This window comes from Nipponia nippon, unplaced genomic scaffold, assembly GCF_047370975.1.
Source record: "Nipponia nippon isolate SJK-2023a ecotype South Korea unplaced genomic scaffold, ASM4737097v1 scaffold_5, whole genome shotgun sequence".
NCBI classification, from domain to species: domain Eukaryota; kingdom Metazoa; phylum Chordata; class Aves; order Pelecaniformes; family Threskiornithidae; genus Nipponia; species Nipponia nippon.
The window spans coordinates 40,052,040-40,071,729 of NW_028262369.1; the positions used below are offsets into that span (position 1 = coordinate 40,052,040).

General features: G+C 39.5%; 1 protein-coding gene across 3 annotated transcripts in view; it reads left to right on the plus strand.

Moving 5' to 3' along the window:
- The first annotated feature begins 2,595 nt into the window (after positions 1-2,595).
- Positions 2,596-19,690, plus strand: part of ABCD3 (ATP binding cassette subfamily D member 3) — a 33,961-nt gene continuing 16,866 nt past the window's right edge. Inside the window, exons 1-3 of one of the 3 annotated variants that reach the window (XM_087733338.1) lie at positions 2,596-3,063; positions 16,548-16,584; positions 19,328-19,426. In XM_087733338.1, the coding sequence (XP_087589464.1) occupies positions 2,948-3,063; positions 16,548-16,584; positions 19,328-19,426 (252 nt within the window). In that variant the 5' untranslated portion in view covers positions 2,596-2,947. Of the gene's footprint in view, positions 3,064-16,547; positions 16,585-19,324; positions 19,427-19,690 lie in introns of all 3 variants that reach the window. The other 2 variants (XM_087733339.1, XM_087733337.1) reach the window with 2 other exon arrangements.

Below are 19,690 nucleotides of genomic sequence, written 5' to 3' on the forward strand. Positions count from 1 at the left end.
CACAGTTGACTTGTACCAAGAATACCAAGAAAACAAAATGGCTGTGTTGTGCTTTAATCCCAGCTGGCAACTAAGCACCACACAGCTGCTCGCTCACTCCCCCCCGCAGCAGGATGGAGGAGAGAATTGGAAGGGGAAAGTGAGAAAACTCATGGGTTGAGATAAAGACCGTTTAATACGTAAAGCAAAAGCTGCACGTGCAAGCAAAGCAAGGAATTCATTCACTACTTCCCATTAGCAGGCAGGTGTTCAGGCATCCCCAGGAAAGCAGGGCTCCACCACATGTAACAGTTACTTGGGAAGACAAACTCCATCACTCCAAATGCCCCATCCCCCACCCCTTCCTTCTTCTTCTTCCCCCAGCTTTTTATGCTGAGCATGATGTCATATGGTATGGAATAGCCCTTTGGTCAGCTGGGGGCAGCTGTCCCAGCTGTGTCCCCTTCCAGCTTCTTGTGCACCCCCAGCTACTTGCTGGTGGGGTGCGGTGAGAAGCAGAAAAGGCCTTGACTCTGTGTAAGCACTGCTCAGCAATAACAAAAACATCCCTGTATTATCAACATTGTTTCCAACATAAATCCAAAACATAGTCCTATACTAGCTACTGTGAAGAAAAATTAACTTTCTCCCAGCCAAAACCAGCACAGGCTGCAATGTATGAAGTACTGAAATGCAGCAAATCTCAAACTGCTGAACAAAAAAGAAGGAGCTTTTGTCACAAAAGCAGTGTGGGTGATTTTATCAAGGATATGCTTAGCCATGAGTGTTGCTGGAAATTGATGAAGTAATGGATCAATAAAACTCATGTTTTGAACTAGGTGACCATTTATCAATCATGCTAACAAAGTTACTTTCAAAAAAAGCAACATTCAAGAGGGGAGGCAGTAGAAGAAACAGTGGAGGACTGGATGCACAAGACAAGTTTCTTAGAAAATGATAGGTGTATGTGAAATTATTTAAGGAAAAGTCAGAAGAGAAATAAAATATGTAATAGGACATGGTATTGACTAGCCTCAAAAACTGGGATAAGGACACTACAGAAGACAAACATAGCAGAACACAAGTCAGGCAGTCATGCAAACAACAAAGGTCAGCATGGCCTGAACAGATGGACATTCTATGTAAACAAAGTTAGGCTATATTAGATAGCTAGTTCTGTGGAAGGGTACAACCATCCTAAGCTTGGGAGGGAAGAGGACTTGTACAGAAATGCGTAGCAATATCACAGTGCTCTTGATCTCTGCACAGATACTGAGATTAAAAGTAGCAGCAAACCTGTACTTGTAGAAATGTTCATTTTTGTAATGATTTCAATATAAGAAGTTTACTTTGATGAAGAAACTACATCTTTTTAGGTTCTCACATTTACCTACTGCCAAAGTATCTAAGACTTAAAAAAACAAGATATTTTTACAAACATTCATTGTATAAAACAAGATTAATTTATTAATGCTGTGTGATTCTGCTGTATATTTTCCTGAGGATCAGAAACACTTTAAATAGTTTATGATTTTTTTTTTCCAAAACAGCAATGCACAGCAGATATTTTAAAGCAAGGAGATTACTGATTTGTCCAAGGCCACAGAACAAGTGCCAGAGAACTGGATTCAGTAGTCCTGACTCTAGTGCTTTAGAAAATGTGAACAATTTGATGTTTTGAACTCCAGCTTTTACATCAAAACATAAACTTGCCCCGAAATGCCTGATGATACCAAGAATGGGGAGAGGAAGCGAGAAAGAAAAGTATATGTGGTGATTCACAATGAAGAAACAGAGATTACTTCTCATCAAACTGCAGCTTCAGCCCTGCTACTCCAGGCAGACATATTTGAAAGAAATAGGAATACTCGATAAATGGACTGACCTATGCACGCGCCCTTATAGTACAATTAACGGAAGCACAACATTCAAAGGTATTCCAGTGTTTTTAAAAGCCTGTATGAAAAGCTTTTTTAGACTAAAAATAGCTACATTGATTCTAACCGCATTTTGATCTGCATTTAAATTTGACCAGAGAAATTGTTTTGTCATTTCAGTGTTAACCATTGCGCCAATACAGGCTTTAATATATAACTGTCCAGTTCCTGTAGGAAGTACAGCCACTTCAAGTACAGTATCAGGTGTATTTCTGAGGGATGTGACCACAGGGGAAGATTCAGTGTAAATACAGTTATGCTGGCATGGGTGTTTTTGCTGGTATAGCTCGACTTGGCAAACTATTATTAACTCTGCTGGATAAAGCACCTGTGCAAGTTTAACTGGTTTTGTAGGGGAAGGCTGGCTGGTGCCTCCTGCGGTACCTGGTGTGGCTCTGCCCGTGATAAGGATTGTTTTCCTGGACTTACACAGGTGACAACAACTCATCCCACTCTCTGTCTGAAAGTCAATCTCGGCAGCTCCTCTCATGGCCCTAAAAACCAAAAAGTGGCAAAACTTACATCGAAGTCTCTCTTACAGGTTTATTTCGTATTGTCTCCACGTTTATATGGCATTCGTAATTCACGCTCGGAAATCACGCTGTACACCCGCACAAAGACCCCCTCGCGGAAGCGACCGACCGCAGCCCCGCACGGCAGAGGTGCCGAGCCAAAGATGCCAAAGAAAATGGAAACGTGAGCTGGGGCCGAGGCGCGGGGGAAGGCCCGGCCGCCCGGCCCCTCAGCCCGACCTCCAGGCGAGGACGGCCGGCGGCAGGCCCGGCCCCGCTGACGCCGGAGGAAACGCCCCTTCCCCTTCGCCCGCTGGCGTGGAAGATGGGGAAGGAGCGTTAATTACCGTTGCCCCCCCTTGCACAACCTGCCCCCGGCGCGGCCCGCTGCCGGCCCTCCCGCCGGCTGAGGCGAGGCCGGGCGGGCTCCGCCCCCCTCCCGGCATTCCCCGCGCCTGCTCGGCTGCCCTCGGCTCGGCTCGGCTCGGCTCGGCTGGGCTCCGCGCCTGCACTCGCACCATGGCCGCCTACAGCAAGTACCTCACCGTGCGCCACTCCGCCATCGCCGGGGCCTCCGCCGCCGCCTGCGCGCTCCTCTGCCTGCTGAACAAGCGGCGGGTGGCTGCCCAGCACGGGTGAGCGGGGAGGACCGGGGGAGGCGAGCGGCGGGGCCGGGGGCCAGGCCTGGGGCGGGAGGGGCGCCGGCAGGCCGAGGCAAGCGAGGGCTGTGGTCGCCCTCACGGGCTCTCGGCCTGCCGGAGGGGCGGCCCGGTCCGCTGCTGCCGATACCCTCCTCCCGGGGAGCTGGCTCCTGTGGAGAGGGGCCAGGCTGCTCCCGCCTCCCCTGAGGCGCAGTCGGTGCTAGTATCCAACCACCGCCGCCTTGTCACTCGAATTGTATCAGCTTTCTCCATTTTCCTGACTGTGAACGAATATAAATGAACAGTTGACTTCTGGGGATGTCCTAGGGGGCCCTGTCTGCATAGGCAAATAATGGACTCCAGCTGTTGTTGTAGTGCTGCCGTGTGGCAGTAAGGTACAGGGATAACAACTTCAAAGAGGCAGCATCTGGTTATGTTGCCTGTGAGGATGCCTTACTGGCGTAGGCGTGCCAGGGTGTGTATTTGCTGGTCTGCTGTGAAGCACTTGGGTACCATAAAGTGTTGCAGATGAAGAATATACCTTGGTCTCAATCCTGTCACAATTTTAGCGTATTTGTGGCTGTAGATAATTGGCCATACGCTAAAGATCTGGTATGTTACAGTAGGACAGTTACATATTGTGTAGTTGCTACAAACTTACCCTGGTGCTAGATCTTGACGGTAAAATGGGCTTACTCAACAGACTTAAGTAATAACATACCTGTGATTAAGCAACAACCCAGTTTTATTTTACCTAATTCCTTTCATACACATGGTATTTTAAGAGCTTCTTGAAGTTAGGTAACTTTGTCATGCAACATGTCAGAAATTGATATGCTGCTGACAATTCATGCATTTGCTACCTTACATTGTTTGCATGAGAGTAGAAACAACAAGATCCAAAACTATTGCTAAGAGTTAATCTTCTATCAAACTCATAGGGAGGGATGGTATTTTTCAGGTACCTCTGCTTAATTTAGTGTTAATACTGTTGTAAAAAAGGAGAAAAGCTATATAGAAAGGCATAAAAACGGTGAGCTGGGAGAGTTACCGATACATTTAGTGTAAAAATCTTGCACTAAAGTATTATAATGGTGTTTGTAAGAAAGACTGGGCCATACAGATGTTCTGGGAGCATCTACATTTTAATTCAGATCAAGACTATTTTTTTAAAGTGAATCCCCCAGTTGTCCATGCTTACATTGCTCTGCCTTTATTGAGGAGTGATCTTGCAGCACACAAACTAGATTACATTCACATCGGAGCACGTCTTCAAATGTAGATGCAAGTCCAGTGTAGTTTTGAAGTGCATTTAGTATATTCCTACCACTAGTAGCATTCAGTTGACAGGAGCAGGCTAGAACTTGTCCAGAGTAATCTCCCTGTCCTTGAAACAAATGTAATGTGGCTCCTGGGTTGTCCCCATAAACTATTTTGCTTGCAAGTCTTCTGATGTTGCTCTGCAGGACTTGACAATGGCAATGCATCTATTAGCTTGAGAGTCAATATACTGAAAGTGAGCGTTAGCCTTAATGCTGAAGACTATATTTGGAATGCATCCTTCCTATATGGATCTTTGATTTTGCTAGGTACAATGTTAAAAATCTGAGGCATTCATATGTATTAGGTGGACCAAACACTATTACAAGATTAGTGAGAACTGGAAGGTGAAGGTAATTTATGAATTATGTTCCGGCTAATTCAGCAGTTGAATGGAGTTGATGGCCTGATCGGTCCCTTTTCGTTTATCTGTGCTGCAGTCTTTCTGATACCTTGTCCTTTGCTGCTGTAATCTTACTCTCTCAAGTAATTTTACATTCTCAAATCTACTAGAAACGCAGTTGCTAAAATAAATACCATGCTTGCACGCTTGATTGTTCCACTTGTGCGTGTGTTGCTTTACGCTTCTTGAGTCCCTCCACAGCTTAGGTCTTATTTCCTACTGGTACTGTATTGTGGTCATAGATTCCAAGCTCTAACATCCAACATTCAGTTGTTTCAATAACAGCTGTGCTGCTGCTTGAATGCTGGTTTTGAGGATGGCTTTTGCCCACTGGTCTTCATTCTCATCTCCGTGTTTCCCTGTGAGGCAAACCTTGCCAGGAGCCTTACAGAATGCTACCTATCAAGACTAGGCAGTAGGTAGGCTACATTGCCTATACTGCCAGCCTAATGAAAAGCATCCAGTTATTACCCTTGCCTTGTCCTCCTTCAGTCTCATTAGTTCATGTATCATTCATTTCTTAATGCTTTGTTGCTAATGTAAATTATAGCGTACTTTTGGAAGGGATTGTTATTGTGCCAAATCTTTACATATTCCAGCATAGTTGTGGTGGTATATGGTGCTGACATATAATAACAAGTGGTAAACCTTTGTGTAGTAATGATAAAAATCTCCAGGGTCTAGCATACCCTCTAATTTCTGTGTTGTGTTTCTCTCTGCCTCTTTAGGAAGAGGGAGAAGTTGGGAGATTATGGTTGTCCTAAGTTTATTTACTTATTCCTATGGAGAAGAATTTCACTTGCAATCTAGATAGTCTGGAAGAGGACTGGTAGCGTATCCGCTGCTTGAGGTTGGCTGAGTAAAGTGTGGGAGGAACAGCAGTGATTTAGTTTTATGTGTGTGAATTCCTTTGTTCGCCTTGGTATATAATGCCTGAAAATGTTGTGTCATGTTAGTGCGAGATGAATTTCAGCTTCTTGAATTCTGGAAGGTGAAATTCTAGTTTCGAGCTTCCTAAGGGCAAAGGTGAATGTTACAGACTTGAATATAAACAGCAAAACACTGGCCTTAACATTCAAGTGAACCATGGAAGTGTTCGAGTGCAACTGTAAACTTTACCTGCAAAACTTCTTCCTTCCTCACATAGTTTATTTAAGAATACACGCTTAAGTGTTTATGCTTATACATATTTTATGTTCAAAATAAGATGTGCTATTATATCATGTTTCCCTGGAATAACTGTCTGTTTTCTGTTTTATTATTTTATTAACTCTTGTAAGTTTTGCTGGAATGTCAGCAATAGTTCAGTATCACTGCTGGCCGAAGTTGAAAAGTAAAATGACATACAAATTTACAAAAAAAAAAAATAAATCTTCTTTTAGCAAATCAAATCTGTTTGAATGTGTATCAGAAAAGTTATCTTACACAGACTTTTCGTGTTGTGTGTGTTAATTTTGATATAGAATAATCAGTTATAGAAATGGTAGCCGGAAGGAAAGAAGAGGCAACTTTCACCTACTTTTCTGCTGTCAGACAATAGAGGCAAGGTTCAGTACAACCCATATCAAGTAGTAATGTATGAATAATTAAGCTGTGTGTGTTACGCTAACCTACCTTAGTAGGTCAAAGATCAGTTAATTAGTGGTAGCTGGATTAGTCACAGATGTTCTTCTCTAAAAGCTATTGCATTGCTCATCAGTTTTGCAAACTGAAAGGTGGTATCACTTGCAGTTCACAATATGTTTTAACCACAACTTCCTAAAGTCCTCCAAAATAGAACAACATAGAACTGTTTGCTTATAGTAACTTGTTAGTGTTCCACGTTACTTCCTTGGAGTAAAGTGTGGAAAGAAAAATGCACTGTTTCTCTATTTGAGTTGCTCTCCTCAAAAAGTCTGTTTCCTTGGAAAAACTTCACTTCTTCTTGGGAGGGGGCAAATTGTTATATGTAAATGCAGTTATGAATTCAGTTGTAGTATTTGGGTTTCTAAGAATCACAAGAAGTTGTCTTGTTTGAGAGACTACGTTATCCTAGGTATATGAGACAGGAAAAAACAATCATGAGCTGTTTCTGCAAACACAAGTGACTCCAGCACTGATGATCAGTCTTGACAGTTGAAAATGTTGCTTCCATGAATGACTCATAAAATCTGTTTTAAATACCAGTAGTTTTATTTTTTCCACTATTGAGTATTGGAGAAAGATTTATAGAGTGGAAGAATGAAGGAAAACCAGGAGAAGTCAGAGCAGTATTCTTTATACTCTGTCCCCGTCAGTTAAAATCAAGAAAAAAGTTTAATGCCCAAGACTTTGTCACTGAGCAAGGTCTGAAAAGACTGATTTTTTGAATGGATTTTTTTTTTCCAAGTAATAAGTAATATTGAAATAAAACTTTGAACTAATCTTTATTATTTTCCTAAATGATGTTTTGTGCTGTAATACAAGTGCTGTCTAGTTGTGTGCAAACACAAACAACAAATGTTTCTCTTTTAACAGCTGCTGTTATTAGGGGATAGCAGTTTGTTGCTATGAATTACTATTTTAATTGAATGCAAATGGTCTCAACCTTACTGACGATGCATGAGTGGGAATTGTAGTTCATATTCGTGCCATATTTAAAAAAAAAAAAAAGACCATAAATGTTGAAATGCTGAGCCCCTCTTCACTCCTCTGCCCCATAACCTTTACATTTCTGCTTCTCCAATTTGGTTCACCTAAACTTTGTAGTTTTTAAAACAAAGACACTAAACTCATAATAAATATAAACACTCAAAAAGATGGTAGATGTTGAAATAGGGATATACAGTATAGGATTGTAAAAGGAAAAAAAAGCCCGTAATGTACAACCTATGTAAAACAAAATGAAGTTATATGTTACCTTTCATCCACAAAAATTTAATCCCATGTCTGTTTTATGAGCTTTGTCTTGAAGACATTACTGCCTCAAACAAGAAGCAGCAGAGTATTTGCTTAAGATCTGATTGCTTCAGAAATAAAACCTTAAGGGGTGTTACGTAAAGGAGCTGGATATTATCCGTTATTCCTCTAGTGAGAATTGTTCCTGAATATCCATGTAGTTTAAAATAAAGTACTTACACAAGTGGAGAATGAACTTGGATTACTTTCAAAAAGAAGGTATTTAACTCATACAGCTTTCTGCTGGAAGAAGAGACTGAAAGGAGTAATAGAAGGTAATTAGGGTAAAGAGTTGGGAATGGCAAGATTAGGCAAAGGGAAGAAACAGAGTGGAGTTAATAGGAAGGAATTTGTAATTCATGGAAAGGTGACATCTGCTCCTGGACACACTGGCCTTTCCCATCACCCAGCCATGCCTATTAGCATCTAAGAGGATGCTAGGGTATGGACATTTAATTTTGTATAAATTGAACCTCTGAAACCCAAGTGTCTGGCATTTCTCCGGTGGAGTAACAAATACATAAGGGAAGAACAATGTACGCTTGGGGCCTTAGGGGTTAAACATGGCTAAAGCAAGGGGGAAGGCTCATTGGAGTTGAGAGACGTCAACAGAGCTGTTGACACAGTGTATATCAAATAGGATTTGACACAGTTCATCTTAGGTGACACGCAAGCTATGCACTTGCCTGTCATTGGGCTTCTCAGCCTTTTTCTTCTGACAGACTGGAAGTAGCTGTTCTGTTTATGTCATCGGCTGGACTGCCCACGAGCCTACAGTTTGGCAGCGTTTGATACAAGTACAATCAGAAGTGATAGACCTGTTCAAACATTTGGAGGAGCTTTCAAATGTAACACAAAAGTTTAAATGTAGCAAGTGACAGTTGTAACTTGAAGCAAGTCATGCATTTTTTATTCTTTTTTTTTTATATTTAGGATGTTATTCTCTTTTGTTAGTTTGCCTCATTTCTTTAGGTTCTGAAGATGTTTGGGTGAGCCTTGCTAGTGTACTTTGCGAAGGGTCTAGTTGAGTCCCCCCCAACAAGAAGGGTGAAATTACATTGCAGTGGATTAATAGACTGCTTCCATGTATGTAGAGGCATAAAAAAAAGGGAACCTGTGCTGCTTTGTGAAAAGGTGGCAGGTATCAAAAAAACCCCACAAGAACCCAAACCTCTACACAACTACTTTGAAGTAGGTTTATCCAGAAAGTGAATGTGACTGTTCAGTCCACTACTTCCTGTATGTGCACTAGCATTTAAAAAAAAAAAAAAAAGACAAAACATACAGATAGGATTACTAGAAAATGCATCCAGTCTTGTAGAAAAACCTGCCTGGGGCTCAGAAAACCTGCCTTCAGCTGAAGGGTATGGAGACAGGAGAAACCAGATGACTCAGTCCTACTCTTAGCATTCAGACTGCCTTTGTTTTGGGCCTGGGTAGTTAATTAGTGGTTTCTCTCTTATTAAGTTGCATAAAATTATTGCTGTCTAAGCCAAGATCTAGTTTAAGTGTGTCTAACATTGTGAAACTATTTTCTTTTTCACTTTGCAGGGAACTAGCTAGAAGTCTTTTTCCACTGTTATCCATGAGAGAGAGCTACAGCCACAGCTCAGGCCAGAGCAAAAGCTTACAGAAAAACTAACAGCTCTAAGGTTTTTCTTTACATGTTACTTCATTATCGAGATGCAGACTTCTATTGAAACTTAGAATTTCCTCTACAACAGTTCTGCTTTGTTGCCTCCTTCTCAAATGTTTGTAGATACTTTTTGAGCTTTAGCAATGCAGAGCAATTCGAAGCCCCTGCTCGCAGTGACATTGCTGTCTGTGACCTTCTCAGAGTCCCCTTCTTGGTTGCCTGAATGCATTCCCCTCACATTATTTTTGGTTATGCTGCAACTAGCCACCAACCTAAAGCCAAGAAAATTGCGCTCTTGGTTCCTCTGTGTGCTCAGGGTGTACTGCGTAAATGGGCATGCTTTTGGACTGTGCCCAGGCTTCTGAGTAAGGTTGCTGCCCTTGACCTGAAATAACTGTACTGTTGATCTCCATTTGTCTGTGTGTGGTATGCAGTATGAAGCTGTGTCTACCAATGAGTGTGCTATGAGCAACACTGTACTTTCCTCATTATAGCTGTTATTTCTTCACACTGTAACGAGGTATGCTGTTGCATTCCATCTTTAGTCATTTGAATTGTATTCTGTCTTTACAATGTCACAGTAGTATCTTGACTACAAAACTGACCTGAAAACTGCGCAAGTAATTGTGAACTATTACAAAATCGTTTATCTTGCACGTTGTTTTTTTTTTTAAAGCTATGAAAATTACCCAGTGCCAATCAAGAATGTAAGGTCTGCAAAATACAAATACAAAGGTTGCTTAGAGGTAACAACCCTTTGAAAAGCTTCACTTATCCCTAAAACAGATATTCTTCCTTTGCACTGTGTTGGGCAGAAGCTGGTCATCCTACTCTGCAGAAAGAAGGTAGCGTGGCCTGGAGTTTGTAGCTTTTTTTTTTTCAGTTAAGCACAACATAACCTTTTCAAACCCTTATTTCCTTTTCACCTGTTGTTAAACTGGAAGTCTTGCTTATCTCTCTCTTCATCTGCAGTTCCCTGTTATGCTTAGCTTGGTGTAGGTTGCTTCCACTGAACTTTGTTCTGGAAGGAGTGGAAGGAGACAGGTATTTCTAGAGGCAGGAACCTATTAACTTTTTCCTGTTTGCTAATAAATACCACAGAACTAGTATTCCTGAGATCTTTCAGTAACTAGTCTCAACGGCCTCTTGAAGGCTTTTCCCAGTTTCTCAAGTCACTTTCTTCTGTCATGTTGAGAATGATCCTGTTTGAGTAACTGCCATTGTCACATTTTTCTTTAGAGAGAATAGCTTCTCTGGTGTGGAAATAGAGTTAAACCCAAAGACTGAGTGCGGTGACCAACACTTATTTGGAGGCTGAAATTGCATGGTATTATCATCAAGTTTTCTGCCTCCCTGCAGCGCTACGCTGCTGCCCTCAAAGTAGGATCAGCTGCCAAATGTCTGTACAGAGTCCTGAAACTCTTTATTAGCTTCTTTAAAACATCTTGCTGTTTTTTTCTGATCGTGTTTCTCGATGTTGGGGCAAGGTGTTGTTTTCTATTGCCTACTGTCTGTTGGGTAAACACTTGCCTATTTACTTATCTTTAGTGAGTTGCTGTTCGGTTATCGTGCATGTATGAAGGAAAAGTTTGCTGTAGTTTTGTCATCCCAGTCCTGCTGATACCTTTCTTCACTTGTTGCATGTATGTTTGCTGTAAAAGCTCTGTGCAGTTAAATAGTGGGTAATAGGCTACATCTGAGATGCTGCTTTTCCTGAAACTTCTTCAGATGATATATGTCCCATTATATCTCTAGCCTGTTCATGTCTGGGGGTTTTTTTTGTTTGTTTGGCTTTTTTGTTTGTTTTTTTTTTAAAAAGTAAAATCATAGAATGTTTTAGAATAGAAGACACCTCAAGAGGTCACTTAATCCAAGTGTCAGCTCAAAGCAGGATCCACATTGAATTCAGACTGGGTTATTGAGGGCTTTGTGCAGTCAGGTCTTGAAAACATCCAATGACGGATTCCACAGTCTTTGCATCTTTGCACAACTTGTTACAATGCTCTGTTATTGTAATAGTGATTGGTTTTTTTTAATTTTTTTTTCCTTATATCCAGTCAGAACCTCCCCAATTCAGTTTATATCTGTTGTCTCTTTTTCTTCTGCTGTGTGCCCCTGGAAAGAGTCTGGCTCTGTCTCCTCAGCGGCCCCTTAGGTAATGGAAAGCTGCTGTTAGGTTCTCCCAGTGTGGCCTTTTCTCCAGGATGATCAAGCCCTCTTCCCTCTGCTTCTTCTTAGAGGGCTAGTGCTCTACCCTCCTGACCATCACGATGGCCCTCTGCTGTACCTGCTTAAGTTTATCAATATTTTTTTTGAACTTGGGGTCCAAAACTGATTGTAGTACTCCATATCATAAATGATAACCTTGATAAGGATTGTCTAAGACATTGCTGTAGTTAAAAGTGGCTTTTCATGTACGCCTATTGTAGTCACTGAAGTGTTAGTTTGATTTGAATCTGGCTTCAAACACCATGAGCGTAGAGGATCATTTTGAAAGAATGCTTTGTTTTGTTTAGCATGACGGTAGCAGTTAGAGGAAATATCATGAAAATTGATGTAGAATAAACTCATACTGATCTTTATATTTTGTTACCATAGATGGTCCTGTGAAGCAGATGAAAGTTGTTGTTGTTTTTTTTTTTTAATTATTATTATTTTGATAGGACTAAGTCTTTACAGAACTTCCTTCTCTCCCCATCCACAGTATAGAGGAAAATATTTACAGAATTACTTAGTCTAGGTATTCTGGAAGTTTATTCCGTAGATAGATCATCTGAATCAAAAGTACTTTCTATCTCATTCTACATTATTTGTTCTTGGCTTTATGATCTGCATTGCTGCAGCGGGGTTGCTGCATCAACCATGGTGATCTACGGATGAAGTTCTGCCTTTGAAAGTAGAATTTGACTTACTGATTGCTTTAAAATTTAAGCCTGAGACTGTGAAAGTTTGGAGAAAGACTTGACTAGTGTAGTAGTAGCACCTGCTGAATACAGGTAGAGAGATGTATTTAGTTAAGATTCTTAATGCTTCCATAGAAAATTGTAGAGAAACTATGCAGAAACCCTTTTTAAGTTTTGTTTCATCTTGGAATATTCTGTGTTCCTATCCTTCTCCAAAACTATTCCTATCCAAATCAATAGATTTGGCTCAGTGTTAGAAATATTTTAGTACCATAATTTTTCTTATCTCTTTTCCAATGTATTTTCTGGGTAACCCTTTTCAAAAACCTCACTGTCACCACCCTTCCTTGTCTGTGAGGGCATGAAGGAAGCTCAAAAAATCTGCCTATTATCTACTTGCTACTTAACAAGTCCATTGTTTCATTACTATATTGGGAGGTCTTTTTTCATAACTCCCCGGCAGTAAACTTTGTTTTGGTCAAGCATCTTCCATGTGGAAAAACTGAAAAGCAAGCAGACGTTGGAAATGAGTTATAGTAAGTTAAGTAATTCTGCTACACAACTGTATTCTATTGGTACAGTAAGAGCTTGGAAGGAAGCTAGCTTTTATATTTTTACAGCATTTATTATTTCAGAGAAATAAATTAGACCAATTCAATATACAAGTTTTGTGTAGTTTTGAGTAAATATTACAGTATTAATTTGTGCTTGACTCATGCTTTCAAAATATTCTCCATATGTAAACTGTCATGGTTCAGTTTAAAATCACATTATTATTTTTAAGCTGCGAAGTTAGGCATTCATAGGGCATTCAGCAAGGTCCTGTATTCTCTTAGTATCTGTAATGTAACTATTGAATTCTTTTTGATAAAATTTAATGCCTCAGGGGTCTGATGGCTGGAAGTACAAAAGCAATGCAAATCCAGGGAAGGGCAGGAGAAAAATCTCAGGACCTTCTGGTGTAGAAGGAAAAGGGGAGAAATGAATGGTGAACGGTCACTGCGCAGTTCGGACTTTGAGGTAGAGAGGAACATAAATGTGTTCCCTATGGGACATGTTTCACATCACTGCTGAATCCAGTGCTACTCCCATTTAAACTGTCTGGAAGTTGTTTTTACTTTGGGATCTTTCATTGTCCCAGCCAGTCCAGCTTCAGCCTCAATACGTACACTCAGGGAAGGGTTTCATTGTCAGTACCTTGTGATGAAGTGAGAGTAACTACACTAAAGATCAAAAGTAGAGCTCTTCTGCACTCCGATAGTAGTTGCCTAATTGTAGTAATATTGATTGAATAAGCATGTGATGAATTGTACTAACCCAAGCTGAATCATAGCTGTTGCCTTACCACATCACCAAGTCAAGCATCAGTAGCACTTGAGCTTCAAGGCAACCCTGTGATAATAAAAAGCACAGTTTAACCCAGACTGGAGAGCGATATGGGTGGATAGGGTAATCGCTGAAGTTAACCTTGCAGTAAAAGGCAGCTTTATGTTTCTATTCCAAGCAGTCCTTACACTGTGCTGCTCAACGATGGCCCCTATACCAGAGGAGTTGTTTGCAGTAGAGAGTTTGTACAGCAGGTAGCACTTACCTTCCTTCACCTTGTCATGCTCCAGCGTTAAGTAAATGAGAGCTCTGGAATAATAGAGAGCTTGAATCTATGCCAAATGTTAGAGCTCTCTGCTGTAACCAGATAGTCTCGTCGTATTCTTGCTGACTAATTGAGGGTGTTATTTAGTCTTTAAATTCAATGAGAATACAACCACAATTCTCACAAAAAAAGTTCTACAATAGTATATGGAGTCTGGAATAGTGCCAGTAGGTATTGGACTGAAAAAATGTGACTCTTGAGAAGGAAAAGTTCTGCAGTAATCGGCCTGTGGAAGTTTTATTCTAGGGAGAACTATGGTGCAGTCTTTTGTTGCGAGTGAAATGGTTTTACTTGTTGAAATAACAATGGATTTTTTTTTTTTTTTTAAATACAAGAGCAACATTTTTTGGAGCTATATAGCCACATTTATTTTTCTGCTTCTAGATAATCCATACTTCATATATAAGATTGTGTCCTTTCTTACTGAAGTATTAGTCTTGTTTTGAGCTTGCATGAATTTTTCTAGAAAAAGAGAGCAAAACACTGTTAAAGCTCTTTTTTCATTAGTTTTTGAATTTACAAATACTTTTTTATCTTAAACTTTATAAATAAAAGTTCTAATTAAACATGAGTTCACAATTAAATATAAGATAACTGTTTCTGAACAGTCCTTTCTCTTTAATGGATAATCAGTTTCAGCTCAGTTCAATAGTTTCAGCTACTGAATCTCTCTCAACAGCTACTATAGGAAAAAATGTATCAATAAATACATCAAAGGCATTCAACTGCCAGAATAATTCTGGGCTTCATCTTCTTAATATATTACTATTTTAATGTATTCACTTCTGATCCTTTTAAAGCTGAAATAGTTGTGTATCATGAGTGTTGTGACTGCAAACATTGGCAGGCCTTGAAGCAACAAAGCTAGGAATTATTATAGTGTATCTGGAAGAGCAACATACTTTCATTTTGCATTACTGCAAGTCATGAATCATCTAGGGAAATACCCACATAGTTTGATCACGACTTATTCACACCTAACAATACTACTTTTCTCCTAGTCCCAAACCAGATGTGATTGGACTGATCCATACTCAAGGACTTTTTAAAAAATAGGTCAGTCTTTTGTACTTTGAAAAATTACAAGATGTACTGAGAAATTTCTTGTACCAGTAATACATTGCTCCTACATTACCAGGATGTAGTCTCTAACTAGATTGTTTCTTAGACTTTGCACGCTGTTACCATGTCTGCAGACATACTTCCATCATGGCCTAATTAAGTGTTATATCTCTTCTAAACTTTTATTAAGCTATTTTTCGCCCAGTCTGCCCTTGCAGCCCTTCATGTTCTTTGTTCTGTCTTTTGCACAAGTAGTTTTACAAGATTTTTATCTTCTCCTCTCAGGCTTCTGTCTCACCATTACCTTTAATTAAGTTCTTGTTAAACTGGCATCTCTCTGTTCTCACTTGTATGGTGTCCTCCTTCCCTTCTTTTCTCATATTCTTCTGCTACCTTGCCTCTTCCTTCCATAATAATTAAGTTATTTCTCCTCATTGGTCAGTGACGCTCATAGATATTTCTAATCATCATAAATTAAAATAGGCACAGTTTCATCTTAGATATTTTATTTGCAGAGCTTTAAAGCACAAGTGTGAAATGATGCTGTTGATAAAGTTGTGGGATAATTGGTTGTGTGGCAGTCTGCAGTTGTTTTGATGTTGTAGGCAGAAGGAGCAGTGCCTTTCATAGTTTCTGCTTCCCTGTAATTTCCTAGGTGCTGTCTTGAAAGTGTATGAATATTGCCATTTTAAGGCAGCCTGCTCTCAATGTTTTAGTCTGATGGTTGAGAAATGGTAGGTTACAATTTAATATGGTTAGCTGTCACTTTTAAACTACATAAATGTATAAGCTTTCCCAACAGCTTCATATGCTTGTCTGATGCTAGAATATTCAGAAAGGAAGAAAGGCAAACTATAACTGTCTTATACGTCAGCTTGTCTTTCTTAAAAGGAGAGGAAGAAGAGCGTTGTGCTAAACAAACATTCAGAAGTACTAGTTGATAAATATTTTTTCCTCTAACTGTTCTGTAAAATGCAGGGGAAGAAAAAGGACAAAATAAAAACTAGCTCCCCTTCTAACGCACACCTTTGCAGGAACTTGGTTTCACAGGATCTGACTTCTTTTTCCCCTGCAGCACATGTTTATGAACAAATAATCTTTATATATAGTAAAATGTGTTATTTGAAAGTCCAATATAATGCAAAACAAATCTGTTTGGCTTATTTAGATAGTGCGAAACATCAAAGCTGGGTTGCTTGGGTTGCTGAATCTGCATTCATGTACTTTTCACTTGTGGTCAGTGGAACCATGTAGCCATGCTTGCGAAGTGTATGTTAGAAACATAAAAACACTAGGAGCTCATGGTACAGAAGCCAAGGTAAAGGAAAACTGGGAGATGAAAAAGGGAGACTTAGTTTCCCTACATGAAACTGAATGCTGGAAGGAGTAAGGTTGCATTGAAATAGTGTAAAAGCAGCACATAAGTTTGACATAAAAGGTAGCCCTCTTGTGAAGACACTGTACTGCTTTGAAAGAAATAGATGGGGATATAATCCCAAGCTTTCCGTTTTGTCTCTTCTGTGTAGAGATCAAGACAAAGAAATGTGTGTTGATAACAAGTAAAATACTTTATTTCTTCCTCTACAGTAAAAGAAGTGGAAAACAAGCATTGCAGAACAATGAGGTAATTCTTTCATCATGTAATATTTTTAATAATTTCAAATAATACTGATAGCTTTTTTTTTTTACATCCCATAATTGTAGTTTTATTTTGGACAGAATGATGGCTGTGGTGCAAATGTGGTTTGAATGATACTTTCAGACTTGCACTGGTGAAACAAATGGAAGAATGAGGTTAAACACATATGGCTGAAGTTTGACTGCATAATGATATGTTCTTGATGTGTACCATGTGCTTTTTCATCTCTTTGTGCTTTATGAATGTTTAAGGACTAGTGTTGTAAGTTTGGCTGTATGCATAGCAACAAACAGCTGTGTGTAGATGTGATATGACTTGTAGAGTCTGGCCATTTCTAAAACGTACTTCAAACTTCTGGTAGGAGGTTTGGCATTTCCCTGGTCTTTTGTGTGTCTGTTAATTCATTTATTTGAAAACGATATATTATATCCCTTTAAGTCAAGTTTTTTGTTTCGTGTTCAAATAAAATACAACCGTTAGCCCAAAGGGTAGAGTCCATGAGGAGAAATATTGGGTCATATGATGGTATGAATAGATAACTACTCCATGTACTTCCATTTTGCTGAAAACTTAAGAGAAGGCTTGCACTGGATAAATATAAAAGTGTATGCAAGCATCATGTTACCTTCTAGCCAGACCTTGACTGCAATATCTTCCATAAACACTTGTATTTTGCATAGCTATACCTATTTGCAAAAGTCTTGACTAGCCTTCTCTTACTTCTACCCATCTTGGATATAATTATACTGAATGAGAAATTAACAGTCTAAGGAAAAAAAAAAAACAGCCCTGGGAAGGAAGATATTGGAATTAATGTAAGTGCAACAGAAAAATAGAAATGGGGAAGAGATGAATAGAAAGGAAGAACAGGTTCAGCTCAGACATCAAGTATGTTTAGTCAGGTAGTCCTACAAATTTTGCACATCGGACATTGTGTTTGCCATTTCTATTACAGAAAAGCAATAACTTGTGTAGGGTCATGCTTCATTAGGCCTGGACAGTAGCCTTTAGTTGTAGGGATTGCTTGAATTTTTGTGTGAATAATTTTTAATTGAAATATTTTTATCACCTACCATATAGCATCCTAGCTGGCTAGAATTTTTCTGTAGCTTGTGTTCACATAGTTTTTTGAAAAGGACAGGACTATAGTTGACTTCATCCCATGAAAATCGGGTGTAGGCTTGTTCACAGTGCATTCAGAGTAAATTTGTGTTTGCTGGGGCTCAGAGATTGCACTTGTTGCCCATCATAGCATCGTTGAGATTGGAAAAGACCTTTGAGATCATCATGTCCAACCATTAACCTAGCACTGCGAAGTCTACCACTAAACCATGTCCCTAAGCACCACAGCTACCTGTCTTTTAAATACCTCCAGCGATGGGGAATCAACTGCTTCCCTGGGCAGCCTGTTCCAGTGCTTGACAATCCTCTCGGTGAAGAAACTTTTCCTGGTATCCAATCTAAACCTCCCTGGGAGCAACTTGAGGCTGTTTCCTCTTGTCCTATTGCTTGTTACTTGGGAGAAGAGACCAACCCCCACCTCGCTACAACCTTCTTTCAGGTAGTTGTAGAGAGCAAGAAGGTCTCCCCTCAGCCTCCTTTTCTCCAGGCTAAATGACCCCAGCTCCCTCAGCTGCTCCTCATAATCATGTTGCATATGTAAACACTAAGTGAAGAGATTAAGTTGAGCTCTTTGTGCAAGTTTCTGTGGATTAATCGTCCTTGGAAATATAAAAAAAAAATAGTGCTTGGTAGGATTGTCTGAGTTGAGTAATGATGAATCACAAGCTACTTTCTTTGTTTTCCCTATCCTGTCTCCCTAGTTTTTTCTTTCAGGTTTCCTGTCTGAGTATGTGTAGTATTACTATAGGCGTTGATAACATGCTTCATATGAGTCTTGGGTAGCAAAGATAGCAGGATTAGGTTGATTAGACAGGATTTGTTTTAAGTACACATGTATGCCCTTTTAGACTGTTTTCAGGACTGAATCCTTATGTCACAACTGTGAAAGGAAAGAAGGAAAACAAAGGAAAGAAAGAAAAGATACCTGGACCATTAGCTTGTTAAAAAGTATTCAGGTTAGTCAAGGCAGAAGATAGGGTTATATGGAGTAAACAAATGCAACTGACCCAAATAAAACGTGTTTGGGTATAGGAGGGGTTTTAAGTCTAGTAGATTTAGCTCACTAGGAATGTGTTGCACTGTTTTTTAGAAGTAAAGGAATGACAAATTCTGGTTTCACTTGAAGCAAGTTTGGGCTGTACAGTCAAGGAATCTAAACCATTGACATTCTAGACAAAGGATGGAAGGCATCTTTAAAATACTGGCTGATGGCGTCTTCCAGAGACAAGCAATGTTAAGAGATGGCAGACTGCATTAAAACTTGTAATTGGATCTTTTAATGCTGTGTTCTGCATTGTTTGTGTATCACTTTTAACAGATTTGGAATGTTATTTTGTGTCATGGCAGCTACTTCCTATTGCAATTTGTTTTGATAGCTTAGTTCTCTCACTTAGGATTTCTGTTAGCTGTGAGGACATACACTCCCAGTTCTTACATTTCATTTAACTTGTGTGAGCAAGTCTTAAATTGGAGGGAAATATTGCAAACACTGCAGAAGGAAGGTAGCTGTAAATAACTTGGATAAGGAAAACGTCACATTGAGATTTAAATAATACATTACAAAGCAATCTCACTTTTCTTGTTTTGCTTGTTCTATGTGAAGCAGAAAGAGGGAAAGAAGGAGCGAGCAATGGTGGACAGAGTGTTTATCGCAAGAATATGTCGAATCCTGAAAATAATGGTCCCTAGAACATTTTGTAAAGAGGTAAGCATTGCCTGCAGTAACAAATAAAAATGAGCATTTTTGTAGTCAAGTTTTCTTTTGTAATTACATCAGAATTTAAGAAAAAGAATGTACCTTACTTGAATAAGACTAAATTGTACTATTGTATGTTTTGTATGTTTTAAAATAGCAACATATTAATATAAAAATCTACATGTATGTTCAGCTGTTAAATCACTAAAAAGTTGCATTCTGGTTTCAGTTACAAGATAAGCCATTTACTGTCAGCTAATAACTACTACCTGT